This window comes from Carlito syrichta, unplaced genomic scaffold, assembly GCF_000164805.1.
Source record: "Carlito syrichta isolate Samal-C Ts95f unplaced genomic scaffold, Tarsius_syrichta-2.0.1 Scaffold130651, whole genome shotgun sequence".
Lineage (NCBI taxonomy): Eukaryota > Metazoa > Chordata > Mammalia > Primates > Tarsiidae > Carlito > Carlito syrichta.
In genome coordinates, this window is record NW_007074747.1 from 27,513 (window position 1) to 53,284 (window position 25,772).

General features: G+C 44.9%; 1 protein-coding gene across 3 annotated transcripts in view; it reads right to left on the reverse strand.

Moving 5' to 3' along the window:
• The window catches only part of FNBP1 (formin binding protein 1), a 112,678-nt gene that overhangs the window by 19,754 nt on the left and 67,152 nt on the right, over positions 1-25,772 (reverse strand). For 2 of the 3 annotated variants that reach the window (XM_008049172.1, XM_008049171.1), the window contains exons 7-11: positions 23,771-23,917; positions 13,057-13,254; positions 11,913-12,095; positions 7,236-7,319; positions 1,756-1,770 (exon numbers count right to left, since the gene is read on the reverse strand). In XM_008049172.1, the coding sequence (XP_008047363.1) occupies positions 1,756-1,770; positions 7,236-7,319; positions 11,913-12,095; positions 13,057-13,254; positions 23,771-23,917 (627 nt within the window). The remainder of the gene's footprint in view (positions 1-1,755; positions 1,771-7,235; positions 7,320-11,912; positions 12,096-13,056; positions 13,255-23,770; positions 23,918-25,772) is intronic. The other variant, XM_021708101.1, reaches the window with a different exon arrangement.

Here is a 25,772-nt window from a genome sequence, read left to right on the forward strand (position 1 = left end):
ACCACACCCAGAATGTTGCTGTTTTAAACCTAAGACATCTTTACGTAACTCTTTGCTTTTTAATTGACTACAAAGTAATGGTATAAAGCAACAGTTCACTACCAAGTGAGTAAAATAATATGCACTTCAGAAAGATCACCTAAAAATACTACCTTCTGTTGCTAGCACCAAATAAAAGCATGACTAAGGGGGAGACAAGAAATCTGGACAGCTGAGAAACACTCCTAGTCAATGGATCCAATTCTTTTTTTTTTTTAATAATTAATCAGTATTTTTATTATAGTTTTGTGGGGTAGATCCAATTCTTTCCAAATTCATACTGTTGATACACTTATCTGATCTCTTTCCCTCTTGCAAAGGCTCTAATCAAAGACTCTTTTTAGGATTTTGTTTCCCATCCTAGAACATGTTTAATTATTATTATTATTTTTGTCCATTTGGTCGAGCGTCAAGTTGAGGTTCCGGATAGGACATGTTTAATTTAATAAAATATTATTTTTGCTGTAGGGTTAGATCTGTTAAATAGAGTCAGATTGAAAAATTATATATATATATAATATACACATATATATAAATAGATATAAATGTATCCAAACATATCGCCCTAAAACACAATTCTAGGGTTCAACAGTAGTGCATACAGGGCTGCTCTTATTCCTAGCGAAACTGTCAGTTTACCAATGTGCATTATTTTAGGATGTTCTCAGCTGCAGCATCGGGGAATACTACACAACTATTATACGTATCTGAAGTACGTTATGGGTTACGTTGGTTACATGCCTTTTAATACATTTAATGATTAGTTTGGCTTACTAGGGCTACACATTAAGTAGAAACAATACAAAACACTAAGTAAAAAATCATAAAAGGCCTATGAGGCTCTCTGGACTGTCCAGGAAACCTTCTTGTGCCCCTTATAGCTGTGCAGCACCCGAAAGCTTCCCAGGTTGGACTCTCACAGGCGACCCTGAACCCCGAGTAGCCGCTGCAGGTCAAGGTCACACCTGCGCGTCTCCTACGGGTACCCAGAGTTCTTCATCTACTTCCACAGTTCCCAGATAGAAACATTTGTCAACTCTTCAATTTATTTTTATTCAAAATGACCCAATGAATTCCACCCCCCCAAGGTTTAATACTTAGATTCACATTAATTAAATAAAATTTGAGTCAGGGCTCTCACTCTATCACCCAGGTTGGAGTGCAGAGGCAGGATCACAGCTCACCGTAACCTCAACTTGGCGGGTTCAGGCGATCCTCCCACCTCGGCCAGCCTCTGGAGTAGTTGGGACTATAGGTACGTACCACCATGCCCAGCTAATTTTTTGATTTTTTTGTAGCAGCAAGGTCTCCCTATGTTGCCCAGGTTAGTGAGCTCCTGGGCTCAAGGGATCTTACCACCTTGGCCTCCCAAAGAGCTGGCCTCCCAAAGAGCTGGTGAGTCACCAACGCCCAGTCTCATGTTCATATGTATATAGACAAGTATCAACACTTGTCATCCTCTGACAGCCCTAATAATAAAGGAAGCCAAACCATGAGTTAAAGTGTTAATTTCCTTAGCAAATTGAAGAGATTAAGGCCACCTTGATTAGATTTGGACCAGTATAATCCCGAAGTCTAATAAACACCAACAAAAGCACACATAAGAGAAACACCAACCGAGTAAACTTTGAAGATGTGTTGTGCACAGCAGAGCTTCCACAAAACACACACCACAAAACCTGATTAGACAGGACATGCATGAATAATTGTGCTTACCAGCTTGAGAGAAAGCTTCATGTAAAAATTGAAGAGTAACAGGGGAAAAAGAGAGAGAGAGAAAGAGAAAAAAAACAACAACACATCAGAAGGAGAGAAACATGGTCAATTCTACCATATAAAAATAACACATACATTCACCTGTTGACTTATAAAAATGATCTATAGCAGATCTGTGCCAAAGTCACGAGAAGGGCTGGATCTGAACAAAACTTTTCTTATGCTGCCACATTGCCAGAGCAAAGACAAGACAGAAAAGGAGAATATCCGTGACAGTTCTGCCTTGGTCGCTCAGCCTGGATGTAAACTAAAGTGCACTTGAAGTCAGTGACACAGAATGACCATCAAAGTCAAATATAATCATAGAGATTTTTGTTCACCAAATTTCCCATAGGAAGTTTTACACAGACTAAAAAAAAAGTCTGAACAACAGTTACTTACATGACATGCAAGATTTACATATATATATATGTGTATATATATATATATATTTTTTTTTTTTTTAGAGTCTGGGTCTCACTCTGTCACCCAGGTTGGAGTGTACTCAGGGTTCACCACAGCCTTGACCTCCTGCGCTAAGGTGATCTTTCCACCTCTGCCTCCCAAGTAGCTGGGACTACAGGTGTGTACCACAAAACCCAGCTAATTTTTTTTATTTTTTATAGCGACGAGGTCTCCCTATGTTGCCCAGGCCAGCTTCAAACTCCTGGGGCTCAAGTAATCCTCCTGCCTTAGCCTCCCCATGAGCCACTGTGCCCAGCTACAAGGAATATTTTTACCTTAAGGCACTCTAATAAACCTTGGCATTTCTTCAATCCTTGATTGATTGACTGACTGACTGACTGACAGGGGCTTGTTCTACAGTCCAGGCTGGAGTGCAGTGGCATGAGCAGTGTCAAACTGTGGCGCAAGTAATATTTTTATCTTAAGGAATTCTAATAAATAGGAACATTGGCACTTCTTAAGTCCTTTGTTTATTTATTCATTATTTAGAGATAGGGCCTCGCTCTGCTCCCCAAGTTGGAGTGTAATAGAATGATCCTAGCTCACTGCAGCCTCAAACTCCTGAGCTCAAGTGATAGGACTACACACACCCGGCTAATATTTTGATTTTTTCGTAGAGATGAGGTCTCACTATGTTGCCCAGGCTGGTCTTAAACTCCTGGCCTCAAGCAATCCTCCCACCTCAGTCTCCAAAGTGCTGGGATTACAGGCATGAGTCACTACACCCAGCCAACACTGGCTCTTCTTTTTTTTTTTGAGTCACAGTCTCACTCTGTCGCCCAGGCAGGAGTGCAGTGGCCCGCGCACGGCCACCCCAGCGCCGACCTGCTGGGCTCCGGCAATCCTTCCACCCCTGCCTTCCAACAGTGGCACTTCTTTTTTTTTTTTTTTTTTTTTTTTTTTTCAGTTGGAGTCTCACTCTGTCACCCAGACTGGAGTGCAGTGGCCGCTCCCGGCCACCGCAGCCTCGACCCGCTGGGCTCCGGCGATCCTTCCGTCTCAGCCTTCCAAGTAGTTGGAACTACAGGCGCGCGCTACCACGCCCGGCTAATTTTTGATTTATTGTAGAGATGAGGTCTCGCCAAGTTGCCCAGGCAGGTCTCGAACACGTGGGCTCAAGCAATCCACTCACCTCAGCCTCCCAAAGGCGCGGGATTACAGGCTGAGCCACTGAGCCCGGCTTAGTGGCACTTCTTAATGGAATAAAGGCAAACACTGAAACTGGTGACTGGGCAACTGGGCTAGAAGCTGCTCTAAGAAACTGTGTGCAGGAGCCAGAAAGTCGTTTGGCACCAGGTTGGAGACAGAGGACGAGGCTCTCTCCTGCCTGAGAACAGTGAACTGCCTCCTGTTTGGGGGGGAAGGGGGAAGGAGTCTGCTGAGATTGCCCATGGGACTCTGGCCCAGTCCACGGGGTTAGCTGAGCACTGGGAGAATTCCCAGCAGCAGCTGCTCTTGAAAGTTACCTTTAGGAAGTCGGCAGCCAACTTCTCAACTACCGATGGGCGCTCCTTGCTGTGAGTTACCTAATAATGATCAGACCTCAGTGGCGCACTCCTGCTGGACCCAGAGATGAGAAGGGCAGAGTGATGGCTACGCCCCAATTTAAAGGCATCTCAAAATTCAAAAAAGAAACATTTGAGCCTGGCTCGGTGGCTCAGCCTATAATCCCGCGCCTTTGGGAGGCTGAGGTGAGTAGATTGCCTGAGCCCACGGGTTCGAGACCCGCCTGGGCAACTTGGTGGGACCTCATCTTTACAATAAATCAAAAAATGAGCCGGGCGAGGTAGCGCACGCCTGTAGTTCCAGCTACTTGGAAGGCTGAGGCGGAAGGATCGCTGGAGCCCAGGAGGTCGAGGCTGCAGTGCAGCCACTGCACTCCAGTCTGGGTGACAGAGTGAGACTCTGACTCAAAAAAAAAAAGAAAAAAAGAAACATTTGAGTTTTTGTTATTGTAGTTGTTTCTTTTTTTGTTTTGGGTAAGCTGGAGTGTAGTGGCACAATCATAACTCACCACAGCCTTGATCTCCCAAGAAGCTGGGACTACAGGCATACCACCACCACATCTGGATAATTTTTTTTTTTTTGGAGAGATGAGGTCTCGAACACCTGGGCTCAAGCGATCCTCCTGCCTTGGTCTCCCAAAGGACCGTGAAAAACTACAGGTGTGAGTTCTTCACTAATAGGTGAGACCTGCTCTGTGGCTATATACAGGACTTGAGAATCCAGTGCATGGTATTTGTTTAGCTGCTATCAATCCTAACAGTTCAGGCCACTGGCAAGTGAGAGCTAGAAATATTTTGGAGATGAAATACTCAAGAGGGTGCCCTCTGATTTTTAAAAGGGATTTAGAAATTCCTTAACTGGATTTTTAAAAATTGACTCTTAAGATTGATTTCAACATGACACTTTTTTGTAAATAGAGAATCATCTTTTACAGAAATTGTCCCTATTTTTAAAAATGATATTTTAACATTTATTTATTTATTTATTTGGAGTCAGAGTCTTACTCTGTCGCCCAGGCTAGAACGCAGTGGCACACTCACAGCCACTGCAGCCTCTATCTGCTGGGCTCCGGCGATCCTTCCACCTCAGCCTTCCAAGTAGCTGGGACCACAGGCACATGCCACCACACTCGGCTAAGTTTTGGATTTACTGTAGAGATGAGGTCTCGCCAAGTTGCCCAGGCTGGTCTCAAACCCGTGGGCTCAGGTCATCCTCCCACCTCAGCTTCCCAAAGTGTGGGATTATAGGCATGAACCGCCACGCCCAGTCGAAAAATGACATTTAAAAAAAAATAAAAAGACAAACTTTTGGGGAAGAAGAGGTATATAAAGTCACATGCTCTGATGTGGACAGTCTGCAACCATTTGCGCCCTCCTGTGAACTTTAGCACAGATCTATTCATAGCAACTTGAGTTTGTTGTACATACAGGCAACATTTATGGTGCACAGCAGGGAACTTTCCAAATGTCCTTCCTACAAGGCACGCTATCATACACAAATATTTTCTTATACATTATGGTCTAAACACTGCAAGTTCAACAACTAACGTGTCAACTAGGCAGACTATTTGCTCTCTATTCGGCTGCCTTCATTGCTTGAAGTTACAAATTCTTTCTTGAGTGTTCCCAAAGCAGAATTCTGACATAAAAATATTGTGTAGGAAGACTACCACTTCATAATAAACACCAGTCATTCCAATTTAATATAAATCCCAATAAAAATAGGAAATAATGAATTATCAAATTCCGTTTTCTGAAATGGACAGTGATGGTTAATCTCAAAAGTGCCACTATGGTGCATAGGATTCTTTTTTTTTTTTAAATTAAAAACTAGTTTTCAGCCTTAAATTGTAAGCCAGCCAATTAGATCACTTAAAATTAGAAAGCTGATCACTGGCTAAGAGAATAATTTCAAACGATTTCCTTAAGTGCGTTGCTAGACATCTGAGGAATTAAAAAGCTGTCAGTTTCAGGCGACAATTAATGAGCCTTGGAGCCACAAGCGTCAATAACACATCAGGGAACACAGAGCCAGCAAGTCCATGTGTTATTGGACAGTCACAGAGCTAACCTCAAGTACAAAGACAGGGGACGGTGAAAATAAATATATACGTATAAATGCTTAAGCAAAATAATTTTACTACGTATGAAACTGTTCATGCTTTGTTAATTTTTTTTTTTGTGGTTGTTGCTCTCTAAGCTTTATGGCATAATTCCCTTACAGATCCATTTGTTATAAATGTGGATGTGGATAATAGTTTTAAAAAAATTTTATTAAATAGGCTGGGCGCAGTGGCTCAAGCCTGTAATCCCAGTACTTTGGGAGGCCAAAGCAAGAGGAGTGCCTGAGTCCAGGGGTTCGAGACCAGACTGGGTAACTTGGCGAGACCTTGTCTCTACAAGAAATCAAAAAATGAGCCGGGCATGCTGGTGTGTGTCTGTAATTACAGCTACTTGGAAGGCTGAGGTGGAAGGATCACCTGAGCCCACCAGGTGAAGGCTGTGGTGGCCGTGAGTGTGCCACTGCATTCTAGCCCGGGAGATAGAGTGAGACTCCAAACTAAAAAAAAAATAAAATTTCTTATATAGGCCAGGTGCGGTGGCTCAAGTCTGTAATACCAGCACTTTGGGAGCCTAGGCGAGGGGATTGCCTGAGCCCATGGGTTTGAGACAACAGGGCAACATAGGCAACTTGATGTGACCTCGTCTCTACAATAAATCAAAAAATTAGCCGGGTGTGGTAGCTCGCGCCTAGAGTTTCAACTACTTGGAGGGCTGAAGCGGAACAATCGCCTGAGCCCAGCAGGTCGAGGCTGCAGTGACCGTGAGCATGCCAGTGTACTTCAGCCTGGGTTACGGAGTGAGAGTCCAACACACACACACACAAAAATTATTAAATAGATATGGGTTCTTGCTATGTTGCCCAGGCTGGGCTGGTCTTACACTCCTGGGCTAAAGCAATCCTCCTGTCTCGGCCTTCCAAAGTGCTGGGTTTCCAGGTGTGAGCCACCACGCCCAGCCAGGATGTGGATATTGAACTATGTAACTACTATCTGTGAGACTGTCATGCTCCTGTGACAATGCCCTGCACCTGGTTTTATGGGTTAATTTCTGCTGTAAAATAATACCCAATGACATCTCAGATGGCAGTCACGATTCCTTAAAGATTTTACCAACTAGAATGAAAAGGGCAGGGGGAACCAAGCTTAGCTCACTGATGTTATTGTAAAGTTTGATTATTACTATGAAGAAGTTTGGCTCTTGTTTTCATGCACGTTTTTTGGCTGAAGTTACCCATGGTTGAATTTATACAATCAGACTGTATCTCTGGGGTCCAGTTCTCGCAATTAAGAATTTCATTTCATGTTGTGGAAGCATGACAGCGTGTGCTGGGGTCCCCAGTCTTGGTGCTCTGAATGGGGTTAGCGGCTGTGCTGTGACTGCATGACCTGGCTGTCACAGGTAACTTACAACATAGTCCCTAGCCTCAAAGGCATACGTAGGTTTCCCTACCGTCCTCTTCATAAGTTCTTTGTGAAAACAGAAAGACTGAGTCTGCCAATAACCAGCAAGAGAACAGGATAAAATAAATAAGAGTAAAGTAACCATAAGGCTTTAACATCTGACAAACAATTGATAAGGATTTTCAAAATCTTTTAATCAACTTTGACAGTATTTTTCTATACAATCAACTCTAAAATATGGAAAGAAATGTGTCCATATTTTAGTTATAGAGTCTCTTGCAAAGGCCAGAACACAAAAATCTTCATAAAAGACAATAAAAGTATACTTTGCAGATTGAAAATTGAGAACTTTGGGGGGGGGGGGCATTAGGGTTTCACTCTGTCATCCAGGCTGGAGTGCAGTGTCACGAAGACGGCTCACTGCAGTCTCGGCCTCCTGGGCTCAGGTGATCCTCCCACATCAGTCAACTGAATAGCTGGAACTACAGGCAGGCACCACCACACCCAGCCACTTTTCATAATTTTTTGTAGAGATGGGGCCTTGCTATGTTGCCTAGGCTGGTTTCGAACTCCTGGGCTCAAGCAATCTTCCCGCCTCAGCCTCCCAAAGTGCTGGGATTACAGATGTGAACCACTGCACCCAGCAAGAATATACTTTCCAGTTCATTTTTATTCAACATATGTAAAGATGAAATAGCGATTAATACTCTGGTGGTGTCTTTAAAGATGCTCTGGAAAAGAAAATTTTCTTACAAATGTCAACAGCTTACACCAAAAAATATTTTACCCTTTTGAATTATTTAGAAACCAAACCAGTTTATGCTGAGAAATGTTTGCACATGATATATATACTCTGATAATAGAAACACATTATTAAAACCTGAATCTGGAAGCTATAAAACACAATAAACTAAAAGACATACTAAAAGCACACATATGTTATGAAACTCTTTCTCATTAAATTATGGTTGGCATAATGGTCTTAAGGTAAAAAGCAGAATAAATGAAATGGCAGCAAGACCCTTTGGTCATGGAATCTGTAAACATGCGCCCTCCATGCTGAGACCACTTACAGAGCACATCTATTTCCCTAAACATTAGAATTTTTTTCTTTTCTTTTTTTTCTCACTGCTACTTCCTAGAGAAAGGAACATCAAATCTGACCCTAATGAAGAACAGATTGATCAAAAAATGAAAGAAGTAAAAGTATTTTTCTATTTCTTTTTTTTTTTTGAGTTGGAGTCTCACTCCTAGTCTGGAGAGCAGTGGCATGCTCATGGCCACAGCAGCCTCGACCCGCAGGGCTCAGGCAGCTATCCTTCCGCCTCAGCCTTCCAAGTAACCGGAACTACAGGCATGTGCTACCACGCCCAGCTAATTTTTTGATTTATTGTAGAGATGAGGTCTTGCCATGTTGCCCAGGCTGGTCTCAAACCTGCGGGCTCAGGCAATCCTCTCGCCTTGGCCTCCCAAAGTGCTGGAATTATAGGCTTGAGCCATTGCATCTGGCCTCTATTTCTTTATTAATGCTTCCAGTCCATGTATGTGTGTGGTTAACCTTCAGGAAAACACACTCACCCTTCAGGAAATTTTTTTAAACAAAGATTTGCTAAGCACAGATTTGAGGAGTAAGATTAAAATGCTGATTATAATAAAAAAAGGAGGGGGAGAGTTTCCTTTAAATCATCAAATAACCAGTTTCCCATTTCACTGTTATCTTGTTTGTTTCTAAGTATTACATTCCTTTCTTTCTTTTTGAGAAAGTATGATTTATTGAGGACAGAAAAGCTCCCAGAGCAGGAGGGGACCTGAGGGGATTGCCCATTATTACATTTTTCTAACCATCTTTTTAAACATTTATTGATTACTGAATTATTTGGTCTTTTCCTACTTATTTGTTCATTTATTTATTTTGAGGCACAGAGTGTTGTCTAGGCTGGAGTGCAGTAGCAAGATTATAGCTCACTGTGTGGCCTTACACTCCTGGGTTCAAGGCATCCTGCCTCAGCCTCCCAAGTAGCTGGGACTTACAGGCTTCTGTCACCAGATGTGGTTAAACTTTTTTTGTTTTTGAGATGGGGTCTCACTATGTTGTCCAGGCTAGTCTTGAACTCCTGACCTCAAATGATCCTCCAGCCTCGGCCTCCCAAAGTGCTGGGATTACAGGCACAAGCCACCATGCCTGGCCCTTTTCCCTAAACATTTAGAGAATACCAAGAAACACAGATTCAGAAACCATTGGCAGCCAACAGACTGGGCAATGTTGAGAAAAGACTGGAACAGATACATAAACACATGGTAAACAATCATGAAGATTCAACATAATTCATCATGAGAGTCAAATACAGAGGCATTTATGATAAAATAAAGGTTGATAAAGGTTTGGTGAGTGGCAGACATGGGTACACTGACTTACAGTTAATATCAAACTTTATGGCTCAGCAGAAACCCCCTTGTCATATACTGAAAATTCTTTTGATTATTAATGAATTGAGTTCTAAAAGCCAGAACAATCAAGCCAGGAAGCTGCGGATACCTTAGCAAGTCCTAATAACAGTTAAGCACAATCCATCCTCCACTTTCGAAGATCTCTACTCTGCCGTCTAGCAATGGCTTTCTCCGTATCTCTAGAAAAGTAAGTTTTTCATTCTTAACCTGACATGCCTGGCAGCCTGAAGACATGATAATCCATCCATCTGTATTCACTGCATAAAAGATGAGATTCTCTTATCAAGGGAATTCTGCTTATAATGAAATATCATTTTGTCCCCTATTTTATTTTTTTGAGTTGGAGTCTCATGCTGTCACTCAGGTTGGAATGCAGTAGCACAGTCATGGTTCACCACAGCCTCCAATTCCTGGACTCAGGAGAAGATCCTTCCATCTCAGTCTGCTGAGAAGCTGCAACTACAGGCATGTGCCACCATGTCTGGCTAGTTTTTTAATTTTTTGCAGAGATGAGGTCTCTGCTATGTTGCCCAGTCTGGTCTTGAACTCCTGGGCTCAAACCATCCTCCTGCCTTGGCCTCCCAAAGTGCTGGGATTATAGGCGTGAGCCATTGAGCCTGACTGGTCTCTTATTTTATTTTATATATTTATATACTTTGAGTCAAGCCCAGGGATTTAAGACCAGCATGGGCAATATAGTGAGACTCGTCTCTGTGAAAAACATAAAAATAAAAATAAACAAACAAATAAATAAAAGAAAGCATTTTACTATAAGTATATTGCAAGTCCCACAGGGCAGGATTTAAAAAAAAAAACAACAAAACAAAACCTTACTGAATATGTTATTGCACCAAATATGTTTGCCCTTGATTGTCAAATATCATTATTCACTATAAAAGATATTTTGGGAAGGCTTAGACTAGACTAACCTAATTAGATGGATTTGGAAGGCTACACATTACTTTATTCCAATTTTTTTTCTATAAGCCAAATTGGTATCTACATTGGATGGCTGCATCAGTACCGTCAAACCCTGTGACTTAAGCACCATCGATCTTAATTAGAATGGCAAACTTGAATCTTAATAACATCCACTGATGAGTCAACAATATTATCATAGATTTTCCCTGAGTGAGAATGCCACAGAGCTCAGATTAGATAAGCAGGCTCCCCGGCTTTAAATGATGGTGCTACGTCATCCTAACTTCACCTTTTTTTAAAAAAAAAATTGAGTTGGGATCTTATTCTGTTACCCAGGCTGGAGTGCAGTGGTAGTGTCACAGCTCACCGCAGCCTCAACCTCCTGGGTTCAAGTGATCCTTCTGCCTCAGCCTCCTGAGCAGCTGGGACTACAGACACACGCCACCCCGCCCAGTTAATTTTTTCCATTTTTGTAGAGACGAGGTCTCACTGTGTTGTCCAGGCTGGTCTCAAACCCCTGGGCTCAAGCGATCCTCCTGCCTCAGCCGCCCAAAGTGCGGGGATGACAGGCAAGTGCCACCATGCCCGACCCTTCATCTTTTTATGCCTCGATTTCCTTGGCGGTAAAATAAGGGAATATCAGCACTTGGGCGCCACAGGTGGTTGAAGAAGACTTAAGCGAGCACACAGCACACAGCCTGGAGTGGCAGAAGCATTCGATGCATGCCAGCCACCTTTATTACTTCACCCTTTAAAGAGAAACACTGCATTAGGCCTTTTCCAGTCGACATGTTTTCTCAGCATCTTCTCATTTCACTAAAATAGTTCCCGGAACCACCATGACGGAGGACATTTCCCCTTTGAACCCCGATGCATGGCTCAGAAAAAAGTTTCTCCGTGACCCTGACATTGCTTCAGCGATTATTGAGCAAATACTTTCTGGTCATACAGTCACTTCTGATTCCTCATCTCATACGGGGCTCGTTTTAGAAACAGAATCAAAGTTTCCTTTTTTGGTCAAATCAAGGTAAAAAAAAAATTGAATGACTTGGATGCTTTAAAGGGGAAGTTGGGGCTGAAGTCCCTCCAAAATGTGCTAGAAACAGAACTCAGGGCAGCTCGGCTTTCTCCTTCCTTCCACCCTTCCTGCTTCCTCCTTTCTTCCCTCCTCTCTCTGTTTCAGTGAATCACAGGTTCTTGATTTTTGTGCGTCGTGGGAAAACACAACGGCTCCATTTACAAACAGAACGAAGTTATGCAGAACCCAGCATGCAACAAAAGCGCGCGCGAGACAGGAGTCCAGAGCAGAACTTACCCCACGCTTCAGGCTCCGGAAGTAGTGGATTTTGGGTTTGGAGGTCATGAACTCGTTGAAGCGGTGGGAGAGGGGTTCCTTTTGCTGCTTGGGAGACTGGGGGCCGTTGGGAACAGCACAGGGTGAGGCAGAGGCAGGGGGGGGAGGGGGAGGCTGATGGGGGGATGTTAAAAGGGACACAAGCTACGTGTAAGAGATGGAGCCGTGACAGAGTAAAAAATCAGAAACGAGAAGATAAGACACAAAACAAAAATAAGCATCAAATCATATTGGAAATCCAAAGCAAGTCAAACACAAACAATTAAATATTTAGGCCATGGTCCAAAAGAAAACACGGGGGACACGTGAAATGAAGCGTATGGGGGAGAGTGGGAGGTTTAGTAAGTAACGCGACAGAAGCCCGAGAAGTACCCGACAGGACAGGACGGCATGCAAAGCGTCACATGCAGATCACGGCTCTCGCCAGTTACTCTAGACCAGCGAGGGCCAGGAGGGGAAGTCCTCCTGCGCCACCTAACCTAACGGGGCTTTGTGGGTGACAGTGCAAGGCCTGAGGTGCCGAGGGGGTGAACACAGCAGGACAAGTCTTTTCCAATGAAACGTTAAGTCATTCTAAGGTTCAAGCGGGAAGGTGGCTTGGATGGCGTCCTGGGTCCCCTGGTTAATGCTGTCATGCACCTACGTACCACGTGATGAAAAGGGAACGGAAAGGGCCTGTGGACACACGCTAACACGAATCTGAAACCAAGTCACTAACATGGCGATGACACGATTTCGATGAGACGTGCCGCTAAATAGTTATGGAGATGTCACACACTACATCCTGTCTCCCAGGCAAGGCAGCCAGCAGTGGAGGAGATTAAGGAGGGAGAGGCATGAAGCGACAGTCATCTGTTAGTGTGGGTGACACGGAGCGAGGGAAAACGCATCTGAAGTAAGACAGGGCCATGGCGAAGACACCACCACCACCACCACCACCACCACCACCAGGAAATACTGTCTTAGCACAAAATACACGCTAGGCCAGTTTTTTGCGTTCTAAAACTACAGGCTGAAGATCTTAATTTTTTGAAGACTAAAAGATAAAGTCAAAAGTCTTTACACTTCATGAGGCTCATCTCTCACTAGGTCCAACGATCAGTACCTTATTTTTTTTGATGAACGGCCACAGCTTTCCCTTGGATTTGCCGCCAAATTTGAGCTCCAGCTTCCCTTCTCCTCTGGAATTTGAAAGGCTGTTATCTGACACGGTGCGCTTCATGGGCTGAGTGTAATCCTCAAACTCAATGTCTCCAGGGGGCTCAAATCCTGATTTGTAAGCTTCTATTACCAGCTGAGAATCCTGAAATTACACCCACCAACAGGCAAATACGTTCAAATGCATGCAAGTACTTTGTAACCTATGAATTAGGATGACTTCATACAGACGATATTCCAAGGGAATTGTAATGGTTGATAATAATTTTTTAGGAACACTTTTATCACTAGAAAGGATAAACGTCATTTGTAAAACTGTATCTCCGGTTGAGATTTGAAGATACTTTCGATAAACATTTTCTACATTTGGAGATACAAACACGATTTAGGAGTTAGTTTGTAAAATGCAGAAAAATCAACAGGCCATGACTATGCAATTCCTTTGAAAAATGTAGTGATACAAAATTCCAGGCCGGGTGTGGTGGGTCAAGCCTGTAATCCCAGCACTTTGGGAGGCTAAGGCAAGAGGACTGCCTGAGCTTGGGGGTTCAAGACCAGCCTGGGCAACTTGGTGAAAATAAGCCGGGTGTGGTAGCGTATACCCGTAGTTCCAGCTATACGCTGAGGCCGAAGGATTGTCTGAGTCTAGCAGGTCAAGGCTGCGGTGGCTGTGAGTGCACCACTGCACTCCAGCTTGGGTGACAGAGTGAGACTCCGACTCAAAAAAAAAAAAAAATCTAGACTAGGCATGGTGGCTCATGTCTGTAATCCCAGCACTTGAGAGGCCAAGGCAGGAGGATTGTTTTGAGCCCAAGAGATTGAGACCAGTCCAGGAAACATGGCGAGATCTCATCTCCACAAAGAATAAAAAGATTAGCGAGGCATGGTGGTGCACACCTGTAGTCCTAGCTACTTGGGAGGCTGAGGTGAAAGACTCATTTGAGCCCAGGAGTAGGGTTGTGGTGAGTCCACTAAGGTGAAAGAAACTTGAGCCCAGTGGGAGGCTGTGGTGAGCCATGAGCATGCTACTGCACTTCAGCCTGGGTGACAGAGGGAGACCTTGATTCAGAAAAAAAATAAAATCTAGTTCCCATCAGAAGTTCCTAAAGCAACATCATACATAAAGTCAAAGTAATGCGCAAATAAGCTCTCTACTTTCTTAGATCACTGTGGTTCGAAGGTTTTAATTCATTACTTAACTTTCCTTTATGTATATATTTATTCACAGTCTCTCTGCCACCAAAACTTAAGCTCTCTTCTGTTTGTTTTTTGGGTCGAGGTCTCACTCTGTTGCCTGGCTCTGCCACACCCTGGCTCAGGTGATCCTTCCACCTCAGCCTCCCAAGTAGCTAGGACTACAGGCATGTGCCACCATGCCCGGCTAATTTTTTGATTTATTTTAGAGACAAGGTCTCACCAAGTAGCCCAAGCTGATCTCGAAATCCTGGGCTCAGGCAATCCTCTTGCCACCGCCTCCCAAAGTGCTGGGATGACAGGCGTGAGCCACCACATCTCTTCCACTTTTTTCTCTACTGTATTCCTGGTACCTAGATGTTGTTTGGTGATCATGGTGTACAATCGATGTTTGCCACATAAATCCATGAGCTGAATGTGTACTCTATGGGTGTACTCTGCTAGGAACTGTGAATCCAACAACTTCTCAGGGAGCTCATCGTCAGGTGGCGACAAATGAACAAGGAATTTACAACCACAGGGTTGTAGACAGACAGATAATTCAGAGACACATGTGACTGTAATACCAGTCTAATCAGCAATCATCTGACTTTTTAAATACTACTGAAAAAGACAACTTGAAAAAACGTCAGGTTCTTCTTTTAAAAAACGTTTAGAAATTTTCAATTTCTTTTTTCTTTTTTTGAGTTGGAGTCTCACTCTGTCGCCCAGACTGGAGTGCAGTGGCCGCTCCCAGTCACTGCAGCCTCGACCTGCTGGGCTCCGGCAATCCTTCCACCTCAACCTTCCAAGTAGCTGGAACTACAGGCGCGCGCTACCACACCCGGCTAATTTTTTGATTTATTGTAGAGATGAGGTCTCGCCAAGTTGCCCGGGCGGGTCTCGAACCCGCGGGCTCAGACAATCCACTTGCCTCGGCTTCCCAAAGGTGCGGGATTATAGGCTGAGCCACCGAGCCCGGTTCTTTTTTTTTTTTTGAGGCAGGGTCTTACTCTGTTGCCCAGGCTGGAATGCAGTGGCACAATCACGGCTCACCACAGCCTCAATCTGCTGGGCTCAGGCAATCCTTCCACCTCAGCCTCCTCAGCAGTTGGGACTACAGGCATGTGCCACCACACCCAGTTCATTTATTTTATTTTATTTTTGTAGAGATGAGGTCTCTCTATGTTGCCCAGGTGGGTCTCCTGGGCTCAAGTGATCCTCCCACCTCGGCCTCCCAAACAGCTGGGATTATAGGCATGGTCTACCACATCCGTCCAGACTTCAGGTTCTAATTAGTCATGGCTATTTTAGCTAATACTTTATCTGTGGATGTGCCACAGATGGCTGACTGTCTTCCAATAGCAATCATGCTTCCTTCTCAGTCCTGAGAACTGGTTTTCAGTTGAGCACACTGCTACCCAGCTAAAAGACTTCACTGCCCAGCCAATCACAGCAAGAGATGACCACATGACTAAGCGTTGACCTCTGAAAAGAGGGTTGAGGCACAGCCTGCAACTTCAGGAAGTCTCTGAAAAGCAATGACATGGGCCCTGCTCCAACATCTGCTTTCTGGGATGTAGAAGCAAAGGTTGACGCTCCAGGAGCCATGCTGGATAACGAGTTTGAATGTCACATGATCACAGCAGTGAAGTGGAAGGAGCCTGGGTGTATGAGGCTAACAGACTGTCCCTCCATGCCACTGCTGGACCCTCTACTTCTAAACACCTTTTACATGGGAAGGAAAATAAACTGCCTTCTTTATGATATGATTGTTCTTGTTATATGAAGCTAAACTTCACTAGGAGATTCTACAATCATTTAATTATGTCATGACAATTGCGCCTGTCAGTCCAGCACTTTGGAAGGCAGAGGCGAGAGGATTGCCTGAGTCCAGGGATTCGAGACCAGCCTGGGCAATTTGGCAAGACTTCATCCCTACAACAATAATAATTTTTTAAAATGATAATTGGGCTGGGTGCTGTGGCTCAGTCTGTAATCCCAGCACTTTTGGAGGCCGAGGCAAGAGGATTGCCTGAGTCCAGGGGTTCGAGATCAGCCTGGGCAACTTGGCGAGAATAAATCTACAATAAATCAAAAAATAAGCCAGGCGTGGTGGTGCATTTGGAAGGCTGAGGCAGAAGGATTGCCTAAGCCCAGTAGGTCGAGGCTGCAGTGGCCATGAGTGTGCCACTGCACTCCAGCCTGGGTGACAGAGTGAGACCCCAACTCAAAAAAAAAAATGACAATTGGATAAAAATGGAACTAACCTTACATAAATAAACCAGTTTGAACTTTATTTATTTATGTATTTATTTGAGTCAGGGGCTCTCTTTGTCACCCAGGTTGGAGTGCAATGGCACGATCACAGTTCACCATAGCCCCAACCTCCTGGGCTCAGGCAATCCTCCCACTTCAGCCTCCTGAGTACCTGGGACTACAGGTGTATTCCCCCATACCTTGCTTATTTTATTTTTACTTTTTGGAGAGATAAGGTATTGCTATGTTGCCCAGGCTGACCTCCAACTCATGGACTTCAGCTATCTTTCCATCTCAACCTCCCAAGTAGCTGGGACTACAGGAGTGTGTCACTGTGCCTGGCTCAGTTTGAACATTAACAAGTATGTTAAAACTGTACTGAGGGTCAGAGGAGAAGCCTATTTTGTTGGACAGGTGGGTAATAGAACTAGGTAGGAGCTTTCTATATTCCTAATCCAGTTAAGAAACAATAATAATAATTATTTTTTTGAGTCGGGGTCTTACTCCATCGCCCAGTTTGAAGGGCAGAGGCAGGATCATGGCTTACCTCAGCCTCAACCTCCTGGGCTCAGGTGATGCTTTTACCTCAGCCTCTCAAGTAGCTGGGTTTACAGGCGCATGCAATCACGCCCAGCTAATTGTTTGACTTTTTGTAGAGACAGGGTCTCGCTATGTTGTCCAGACTGGTATTGAACTCTTGGGCTCAAGCAATCCTCCTGCCTTGGCTTCCCAAAGTGCTAGGATTACGGGTGTTAACCACCACACTTGTCCCGGTTCAATAATTACTAAATCACTTCCTTAAGTCTTTGCTCATGAAATGGGGACCAACGTGAGGCCTAAACTTTACCTGTACAATGACCATTTGTATATCGAACCCTGATCGTGCCCCACATCTTTAAAATAAAAAAGTCTTTGCTCAAATGTAACTTCCTGATACAATACTCCTTCAACATCCCTTCCCTTCCTACAGGCATTTTCTATCACCCCCACCTGCTGGATCCTTTCCAAAATGTTCACGTTTCACTCTCAATAATGTTCTCATCCATTTTATGAATATCTGTCTCACTCTTGGGAATAGTGGTGGGCATTTGTGAGTAAGTGAGTGGAGTCAAATATGCATGCGCTTGTTTTGCAAATAGGAAGAATAAGGTAGTGAGATTGAAGGGAAGGGACAAGGGCCTTGGAACCAGGTAGCCACATTCACCATGTAATGCAGGACAAGGTTGCGACTGCTCTGAGTGTAGGGTTTTCCTCAAAAGGTCAGGCCAGGAATGAAGCAGGTACTCAGCAAAGACTCCGTGAACCATTTTATAAAAGTACCGTCAATTTTTCTCAAGATGAATTTTTAAAAGGATATAGGTTTGGCATGGTGGCCCACACCTGTAATCCCAGCACTTTGGGAGGCCAAGGCAGGAGGAATCCTTGAGCCCAGGAGTTCCACACCTGCCTGGACAACACAGCAAGACCTCATCTCTACAAAAACTGAAAACATTAGCTGGGCATGGTGGCCAACGCCTGTAGTCCCAGCTACTCGGGAGGCTGAGATGGGAGGATGGCCTGAGCCTAGGAAGTCAAAGCTGAGGGGAGCTGTGATTATGTCACTGCACTCCAGCCTGGGCGACAGAGAAAGACCCCATTAAAAAAAAAGATATAAATTACAGCAATCAAACATGAATAGGCAGAGATAACAACAGTATGATGAGATAAAAACTACCATAAAAATACCTAAGATCAAAGCAGTGAGAATATGAATCAACTTTGCCAAGAAAGGAATCTGCAGAAGACGGTAAACATGAGAAACCATCTGGAACATGGAAGGAATGTCTGGAGAGATGGAGGGAATATGCAAGGAATGACGACCCACAAGGATTAAGGAAGGTCTGATCTTTGGATCCTCAAGGAAGATGCAGCAAAATGAAACATTCGTTCGTTCAGGTAAGTGTCCGCGATTGGTAAGGGAAGGGATCACACAGACACTGGAGGAGGAGTGCTCCAGGCAGCGAACAGAGCAGGCAGTAGCATGCCTGTGGTTCTCAAGGAATACTGCGCCATTGTGGCAGAGCATCAGGGAGAAGAAGACACTGGTGACATCAGCAAGGTGGATGGAAAGCAGAGGACGTTCCAGAAGGGTTAGGGCTTGGCGCCCCCGATGGCTCTGGCTCTGAGTGGCACGGACATCCGGGAGGGTTCTGAGCAGAGGAGGAACATAATTTGCCTTATTTGAGAAAATTTTTAACTTTTTTATTTATTTTAATTTTTTTGTTTAGTCAGATCTCACTGTGTCACCCAGGCTAGAGTACAGTGGCAAAATCATGGATCACCACAGCTTCGACCTCCTGGGTTCAGGTGATCCTTCCATCTCAGTTCTTCAAGTAACTGGGTCTACAGGCACACGCCACTACGCCTGGCTAGTTTTTTAATGTTTTGCAGAGATGGGGTCTTGCTGTGTTGCCCAGGCTGGTCTTGAAATCCTGGGCTCAAGAAGTCCTCCTGCCTTGGCCTCCCAAAGAGCTGGGATTACAAGCGTGAGCCACTGAACCCAGTCGATCTGGCTTATTTTAAAAGGTTGTCTCCGGGCTGGGCTCTGTGGCTCAGCCTGTAATCCCAGTGCTTTGGGAGGCCAAGGCGAGAGGATTGCCTGAGCCTGTGGGTTCGAGACAGCCTGGGCAACTTGGCAAGACTTCATCTCTACAATAAATAAAAAATTAGCCAGGTGTGGTAGTGTGCACCTGTAGTTCTAGCTATTTGGAAGGCTGAGGCAGAAGGATCACCGGAGCCCAGCAGGTTGACGCTGGGGTGGCCGTGAGTGTGCCACTGCGCTCCAATCTGGATGATGGAGTGAGACTCTGATTCAAAAAAAAAAAAAAAAGGTTGTCTCCTGTCTCTGTATTAAGAATATGCTGGGATAGAGTCAGAAAAGTGCATGGTGAAGAGACCATTTAGATGCGTCCTGCAGCAACCCAGGTTCCTCCCACATAATCCACAATATTGGAGCCTTGGATCAGGAGGTAATACTGGCAGGTGAGAGCTGGTTGAATTCTGAGTATATTTTGAAGGTAAAGCCAACAGAATTGGCTGCAAATTGATATGAGTGTGAGAAAAAGGGAGTTATCAAGAATGATTGCAATTGCAAGGATGGACAGGCCATCAGTGAGACAGAGAAAGACTGGGAGGTCAGGTTGGGTAAGGAACTCTGTTTGGATATGATATGTTTGAGAAGCCACTTGGCAGCTGAATACATGAACCTGTAGTGTGGGGCAGCGGTCCCAGCTGTAAATGTCAAATTTGCAAGTCAGTTCTGAGATGGAACCAATGCTTCAAGAGTTTACAGATCACCTAAGTTCAAGGATCACTTGAGCCCAGGAGGTTGAGGCTGCCATGGGCTAAGATCATGCTACTGCACCCTAGCCTGGGTGACAGAGCAAGACCTTGTCTCAAAATCAAAAGCCAGGCATGGTGACTCATGCTTCTATAATCCCAGCACTTTGGGAGGCCAAGATGAGAAGACTGCCGGAGCCCAGGGGTTCTTTTTCCTTTTTTGAGTCAGAGTCTTACTCCGTTGCCCAGGTTGGAGTGCAGTGGCACACTCACGGTCACCCTAGTGTCAATCTGCTGGGCTCCAGCAATCCTTCTGTCTCAGCCTTCCAAGTAGCCGGAACTACAGGCGGGTGCTACCAGGCCTGGCTAATTTTTGATTTATTGTAGAGACGAGGTTTTGCCAAGTTGCCCAGGCTGGTCTTGAACCCGCGAGCTCAGGCAATCCACTTGCCTTGGCCTCCCAAAGTGCTGGGATTATAGGCTGAGCCACCGAGCCTGGCGACAGAGTGAGACTCCAACTCAAAAGCAGAAGAACAAAAAACAAACAACCAAAAAAAAAACAAGCAAGCAAACACAAATTTTCAGCTCAAGGAAAGGATGGTTTGATCACTTCCAGAAGAAAACACATTAGGATAATGTAGTTTGTGGGAGGTCCCCAATAATTCAGAAGCATCGACACATTCTCTGTGAGAATGGAGAGTGAAGAGGTCCAAGATCTAAGCTCTGGAGCACCCCAAAGTCCAATAGAAGGAAGAAGAAGAAAGGCACACAAGGAAACAGAGGCCAGGAAGGAGGAAAAAAGCCATCAATGTGATTTTCTGTGAACCAGGGGAGGAAGGAACAGGTAAGAGTTTGGTCCAGTAGGGCCAGTGAAGCTGCCAGGTCAGGTCAGAAGAAGGCCAACAATGGACCCTTAGACAGCAACATAAAGATCATGGGTGCAAAAGAATTATCAGTAATGTCATGGAAAAGTAGGCTTCCATAATGGGAGAAAACTACTATAAATCCCATAAATCTAGGCATCTTGTAGTTTCCCAGATAAGACTGACAAAGGGAAACCACCATTCAGACATAATCTTGTGAAACAGTTAAGTTTTGTTTTGTTTTGTTTTGTTTTTGAGTCAGGGGCCTCTGTCTCCCAGGCTGGAGTGCAGTGGCACAATCACAGCTTACCCCAGCCTTGACCTCCTGGGCTCAGGTGATCCTTCCACCTCAGCCTCCTGAGTAGCTGGGACTACAGATGCATGCCATCACACCTGGCTAATTTTTAAAATTTTTGTAGAGACAGTGTCTTGCTATGTTGCTCAGGCTGGCCTTGAACTTCTGGGCTCAAGCAATTCTCTTGCCTCAGCCTCACAAAGTGCTGGGATTATAGGCATGAGCCACCACATCTAGCTTATGAAACTGTGAGGTTTCAAGGAAAAGGAAATTTCCAAGCTTCTAATACAAGAAATTAAAATCAGCCTTCTTTCAGATTTTAATCAATGCCCAAGGTCAATGAAGACAAAAGAAAAGCTGAGATTCACATAGAGATTATCTCACCTTTAAAGACATAATCTATAAACCCCATGATTACTCTCTCTCTCTCTCTCTCTTTTTGAATTGTAGTCTTATTCTTTCACCCAGACTGGAGTGCAGTGGCACACTCACGGCCACCACAGCTTCGACCCTCTGGGCTCAGGTGATTTTTCCCCCTCAGCCTTCCTAATAGCTGGAACTACAGGCACGTGCCACAACACCCAGTTAATTTTTGTATTTATTGTAGAGACAAGGTTTCACCAAGTTGCCCAGGCTGGTCTCGAACCCCTGGGCTCAGGCAATCCTCTTGCCTCAGCTTCTCAAAGTGCTGGTATTACAGGCTTGAGCCACTGTGCCCGGCCTACTCTTTCTCTTTAAGAAACCCCCCACAACCCCAACATAATTAGTGACTACAGAAATTTTAAATAAGCCAATTAGAGAAAGCCTCACGGAGACTATTCTGAAATGTGTAAAACAGATAAAAGAAAACCACCAAATGAAAAAATGTTCAGCAGGGCACAGTAGTCTACATCTGTAATCCCAGCTCATTGTGAGGCTGAGGTGGGAAGATCACTTGAATCTAGGCATTTGAGACAACCCAGGCAACACAGTAAAATCCTGTCTCTACAAAAAAAAAAAAAGTTAGCTGGGCATGGTGGCATGTGTCTTTGGTCTTATCTACATGGGAGGCTGAGGCAAGAGGATCACTTAGCCCAGGAGTTTGAGGCTGCCATGAGTTATGATCACACCATTGTACTCCAGCCTGGGTGACAGAACGAAACCTTGTCTCAAAACAAAAACAAAAACTAACAGTCAAACAAAAATTTTCAGCTCAAGGAAAGGATGGTTTGATCACGTTCAGGAGAAAACTAATTGACATAATGTTTTTTTGGGGGGGGTCACAAATAATTCAGAAGCAGCAATTAAGTTTACCCTAAAAAGTTAACTAAAATGGCTGAAGAAGGAAGCTCTAGGCCAATAGGTATTAATGAAATAGGGAGCAAGGAATCCTAAAATTGAATAAAAACAAAACATATACCTGCCACCTGATAACAAATAGAAGCCATTTAACACAATTGAAAGCGTTTGTGCACAAAGGACTAAAAAAATCTTTTTATACAATGGTCTTAAATGTTAACACACAACAAATGTTTTAGGGCAATGAAGAATCTGTGTGCTTAAGACAAGGAGAAGACTGTTTCAGTCCTTTGCCAGAACTGTTAAGATATGACATAGAACACTTATGGCATAACTTTTCTTTTAAATATTTGCCTTTGCAAATTAATAAATGTTTATAAAAGCCTCTACCAGTGTTTTAGTTGGTAGTTACAGAGAGAGAAGTCAGTTTCTAGGAAAAGAATTCAAATGGATGACCCTGGATCTAAAGCAGTAGCTTCAACCAACAAAGACACTGCTTCCCAGGGGACACATGGCAATGTCTGGAGACATTTTTGGTTGCCAAAACTGGGGGGCGGTGCTACTGGCATCAAGTGGATAGAGGCAGGGACGCTGCTAAATACCCTACAATGCACAGGACAGCCTCCACAAGAAAGAATTATCTGGGCTGAGCGTGGTGGCTCACAATGGTAATCCCAGCACCTTGGGAGGCCGAGGTGAGAGGATTGTTTGAGTCCAGGAGTTCAAGACCAGTCTGGGCAACATAGTGAGACCTCATTTCTACAAAAAAATCAAAAAATTCTTTGGGCGTAGTAGTACACACCTGTAGTCCCAGCTACTCAAGTGGCTGAGGCAGGAGGATCGCCTGAGCCCAGGAGTTGGAGACCAGCCTGGGCAACATAGCAAGACCTCATCTCTACAAAAAAAAAAAAAAATCAGAAAATTTACCTGAGTGTGGTAGTGCACGCCTGTAGTCCCAGCTACTTGAGTGGCTGAGGCAGGAGGATCACCTGAGCCCAGGCGGTCAAGGCTGTGGTAAGCCATGATGGTGCCACCGCACTCCAGCCTGGGCGACAGAGTGAGACCTCAATTCAAAAGCAAGAATTATATCCCACCATGTCAAAAGTGCCCTAAAGAAACCTGGCCATAGAGAAACAAAGGCTCTGGCTTTTTCGAAAAATCAACCAGATCCCAAGTTGGGGAGTGACTAGGCCAGCGGACTGGAAGACACTTGAATTTCATTCTCTAATGTCTTGGACAATGCACTGCTTACATGTACTTGCCACAAAAGGAATTCGAAAGCTACATGTAAAACACAGAGGGCTTAACAGAAGAAACGTCAAGCGCTGTGGACCGTGCTGAGAAGTACCCGCGACCCCAGGAAGCACCCACCTGCGGGGGACGGTGAAACGAGGCCACGGTGCAAGGGGAGGGGAGGAACCGCACACACCAGAACCGCACACAGCGGGGAGCGAGGCCCAGCGGCCCACACTCACGTTTTTCTGGTCGATCGACTCCGCGGCCTTGACTATTCCGTCCAGGCACTTCCCGATGATGGGTATCACCTGCCGGTCGACCTCGGCATACGTCTGCATCGACTCGCCAATCCTCACGATCCTCCTTTCCTCCATCTCTTGTATTTTCTGCAACATGAGATTTTGTATGAGGCAGATGGGGTCCCCTGTTATTTAGGGTGCTTTTCTACGGCAGCAGTGTTTCCTTCACAAGGGAAAAAGGGTTAGGGTTGCAGCGGCGGTAAGTTCATTATGCCTCTGTATTGGTGGCCTGTGTATAGATTACATAAATGGTGAGCCACCCCGATATGAACTTTGCACAATGCCATTTCCAATTTCAGTAAGAGCCTCACACTCAGGCTGGTGTAGAGGTTCACGCCTGTCACCCCAGCACTTTGGGAGGCTGAGGTGGGAGGGACTGCTTGAGGCCAGGAGTTCAAGACCAGCCTGGGCAACATCGCGAGACCTCTCACAACAAATAATTTTAAAACTAGCTGGGCATGGAGGTATGGGTCTGGAGTCCTAGCTACTTGCGAGGCTGAGGTGGAAGGATCACCTGAGCCCAGGAGGTCGTGGCAGTGATGAACCGTGATTGTGCCACTGCACTTTAGCCTGGGCAACAGAGAAAGACCCCACCTCAAAAACATTTTCCCCATCTGTGATTCAATACTTAACACTTCACCAAAATCATGGTATTTTGTTAACTCTCTCCACCTGACACAGGCTGAGCTAAAACTGGTGTATCTTCCTATTAAAACTTGGAAGTTCTTGTTTGCTGTGTGTGGAGACATCAAAAAGGAAATATTTATTTTTCTACTGCACCTGAAGTCATAAAAGTTTCCCAAGATGGGAGATGACGTATATATCTTTTCTCATACCTATTTATTTATTTATACATTCATTCAGTCATCACACCCAGCTTATTTTTTGATTTATCATAGAGACAAGGTCTCGCTATGCTGTCCAGGTTGGTCTTGAACTGCTGGGCTCAAGCAATCCTCCTGCCTCAGCATCCCAAACTGCTCGGATTACTGGCATGAGCCACCACATCCCGCCTCTCATACCATTTTTGACAGCCTAGAGCAGGTAAAGGAAAATAATCCGGAAGAAAGAAATGTCAGCCGGGTTCGGTGGCTCAGCCTGTGATCCTGCGCCTTTGGGAGGCTGAGGTGAGTGGATGGCCTGAGCCCGTAGTTTCAAGACCCGCCCGGGCAGGCGAGACCTCATCTCTACAATAAATAAAAAAAAATTAGCCGGGCGTGATAGCACGCGCCTGTAGTTCCAGCTACTTGGAAGGCTGAGGCGGAAGGATCGCTGGAGCCCAGCAGGTCGAGGCTGTGGTGGCCAGGAGCGGCCACTGCACTCCAGTCTGGGTGACAGTGATACTCCAACTCAAAAAAAAAAAAGAAAGAAAGAAAGAAATGTCGTTTGCTCAAATCCCGCAAGTCTGTGAATGCTGCTTTGACTTCTAAAGTTAAGCTGGCATTTTTATAACCAGAATCATCCTTTTAGCAAAGACAGCGCTAGTCAAAGAATCAGTTTAAGACTGGCAAAAAAAAAATCCCAAAAAAACTGTAGGTGCAAATTATGGAAGTTTGCAGAGGTCACTGATTAACCTTGAAATTAATATCATACTTCATTCTTATTGCTAATGCTTGTACAGATGCTTTAAAAATGATTCAGTAGAGGCCGGGCTCAGTGGTGCATGCCTGTAATTCCAGGAACTCAGGAGGCTGAGGCAGGAGGACTGCTTGAGACCAACAGTCTGCAGCCGTAGTGTGCTAGGGTAATCACATCTGTGAATGGCCACAGTACTGCAGCTTGGGCAACATAGCGAGATCCTGCCTCTCTCTTTTTTTTTTTTCTTTTTTGAGTTGGAGTCTCACTCTGTCGCCCAGACTGGAGTGCAGTGGCCGCTCCCGGCCACCGCAGCCTCGACCTGCTGGGCTCCGGGATCCTTCCGCCTCAGCCTTCCGAGTAGCCG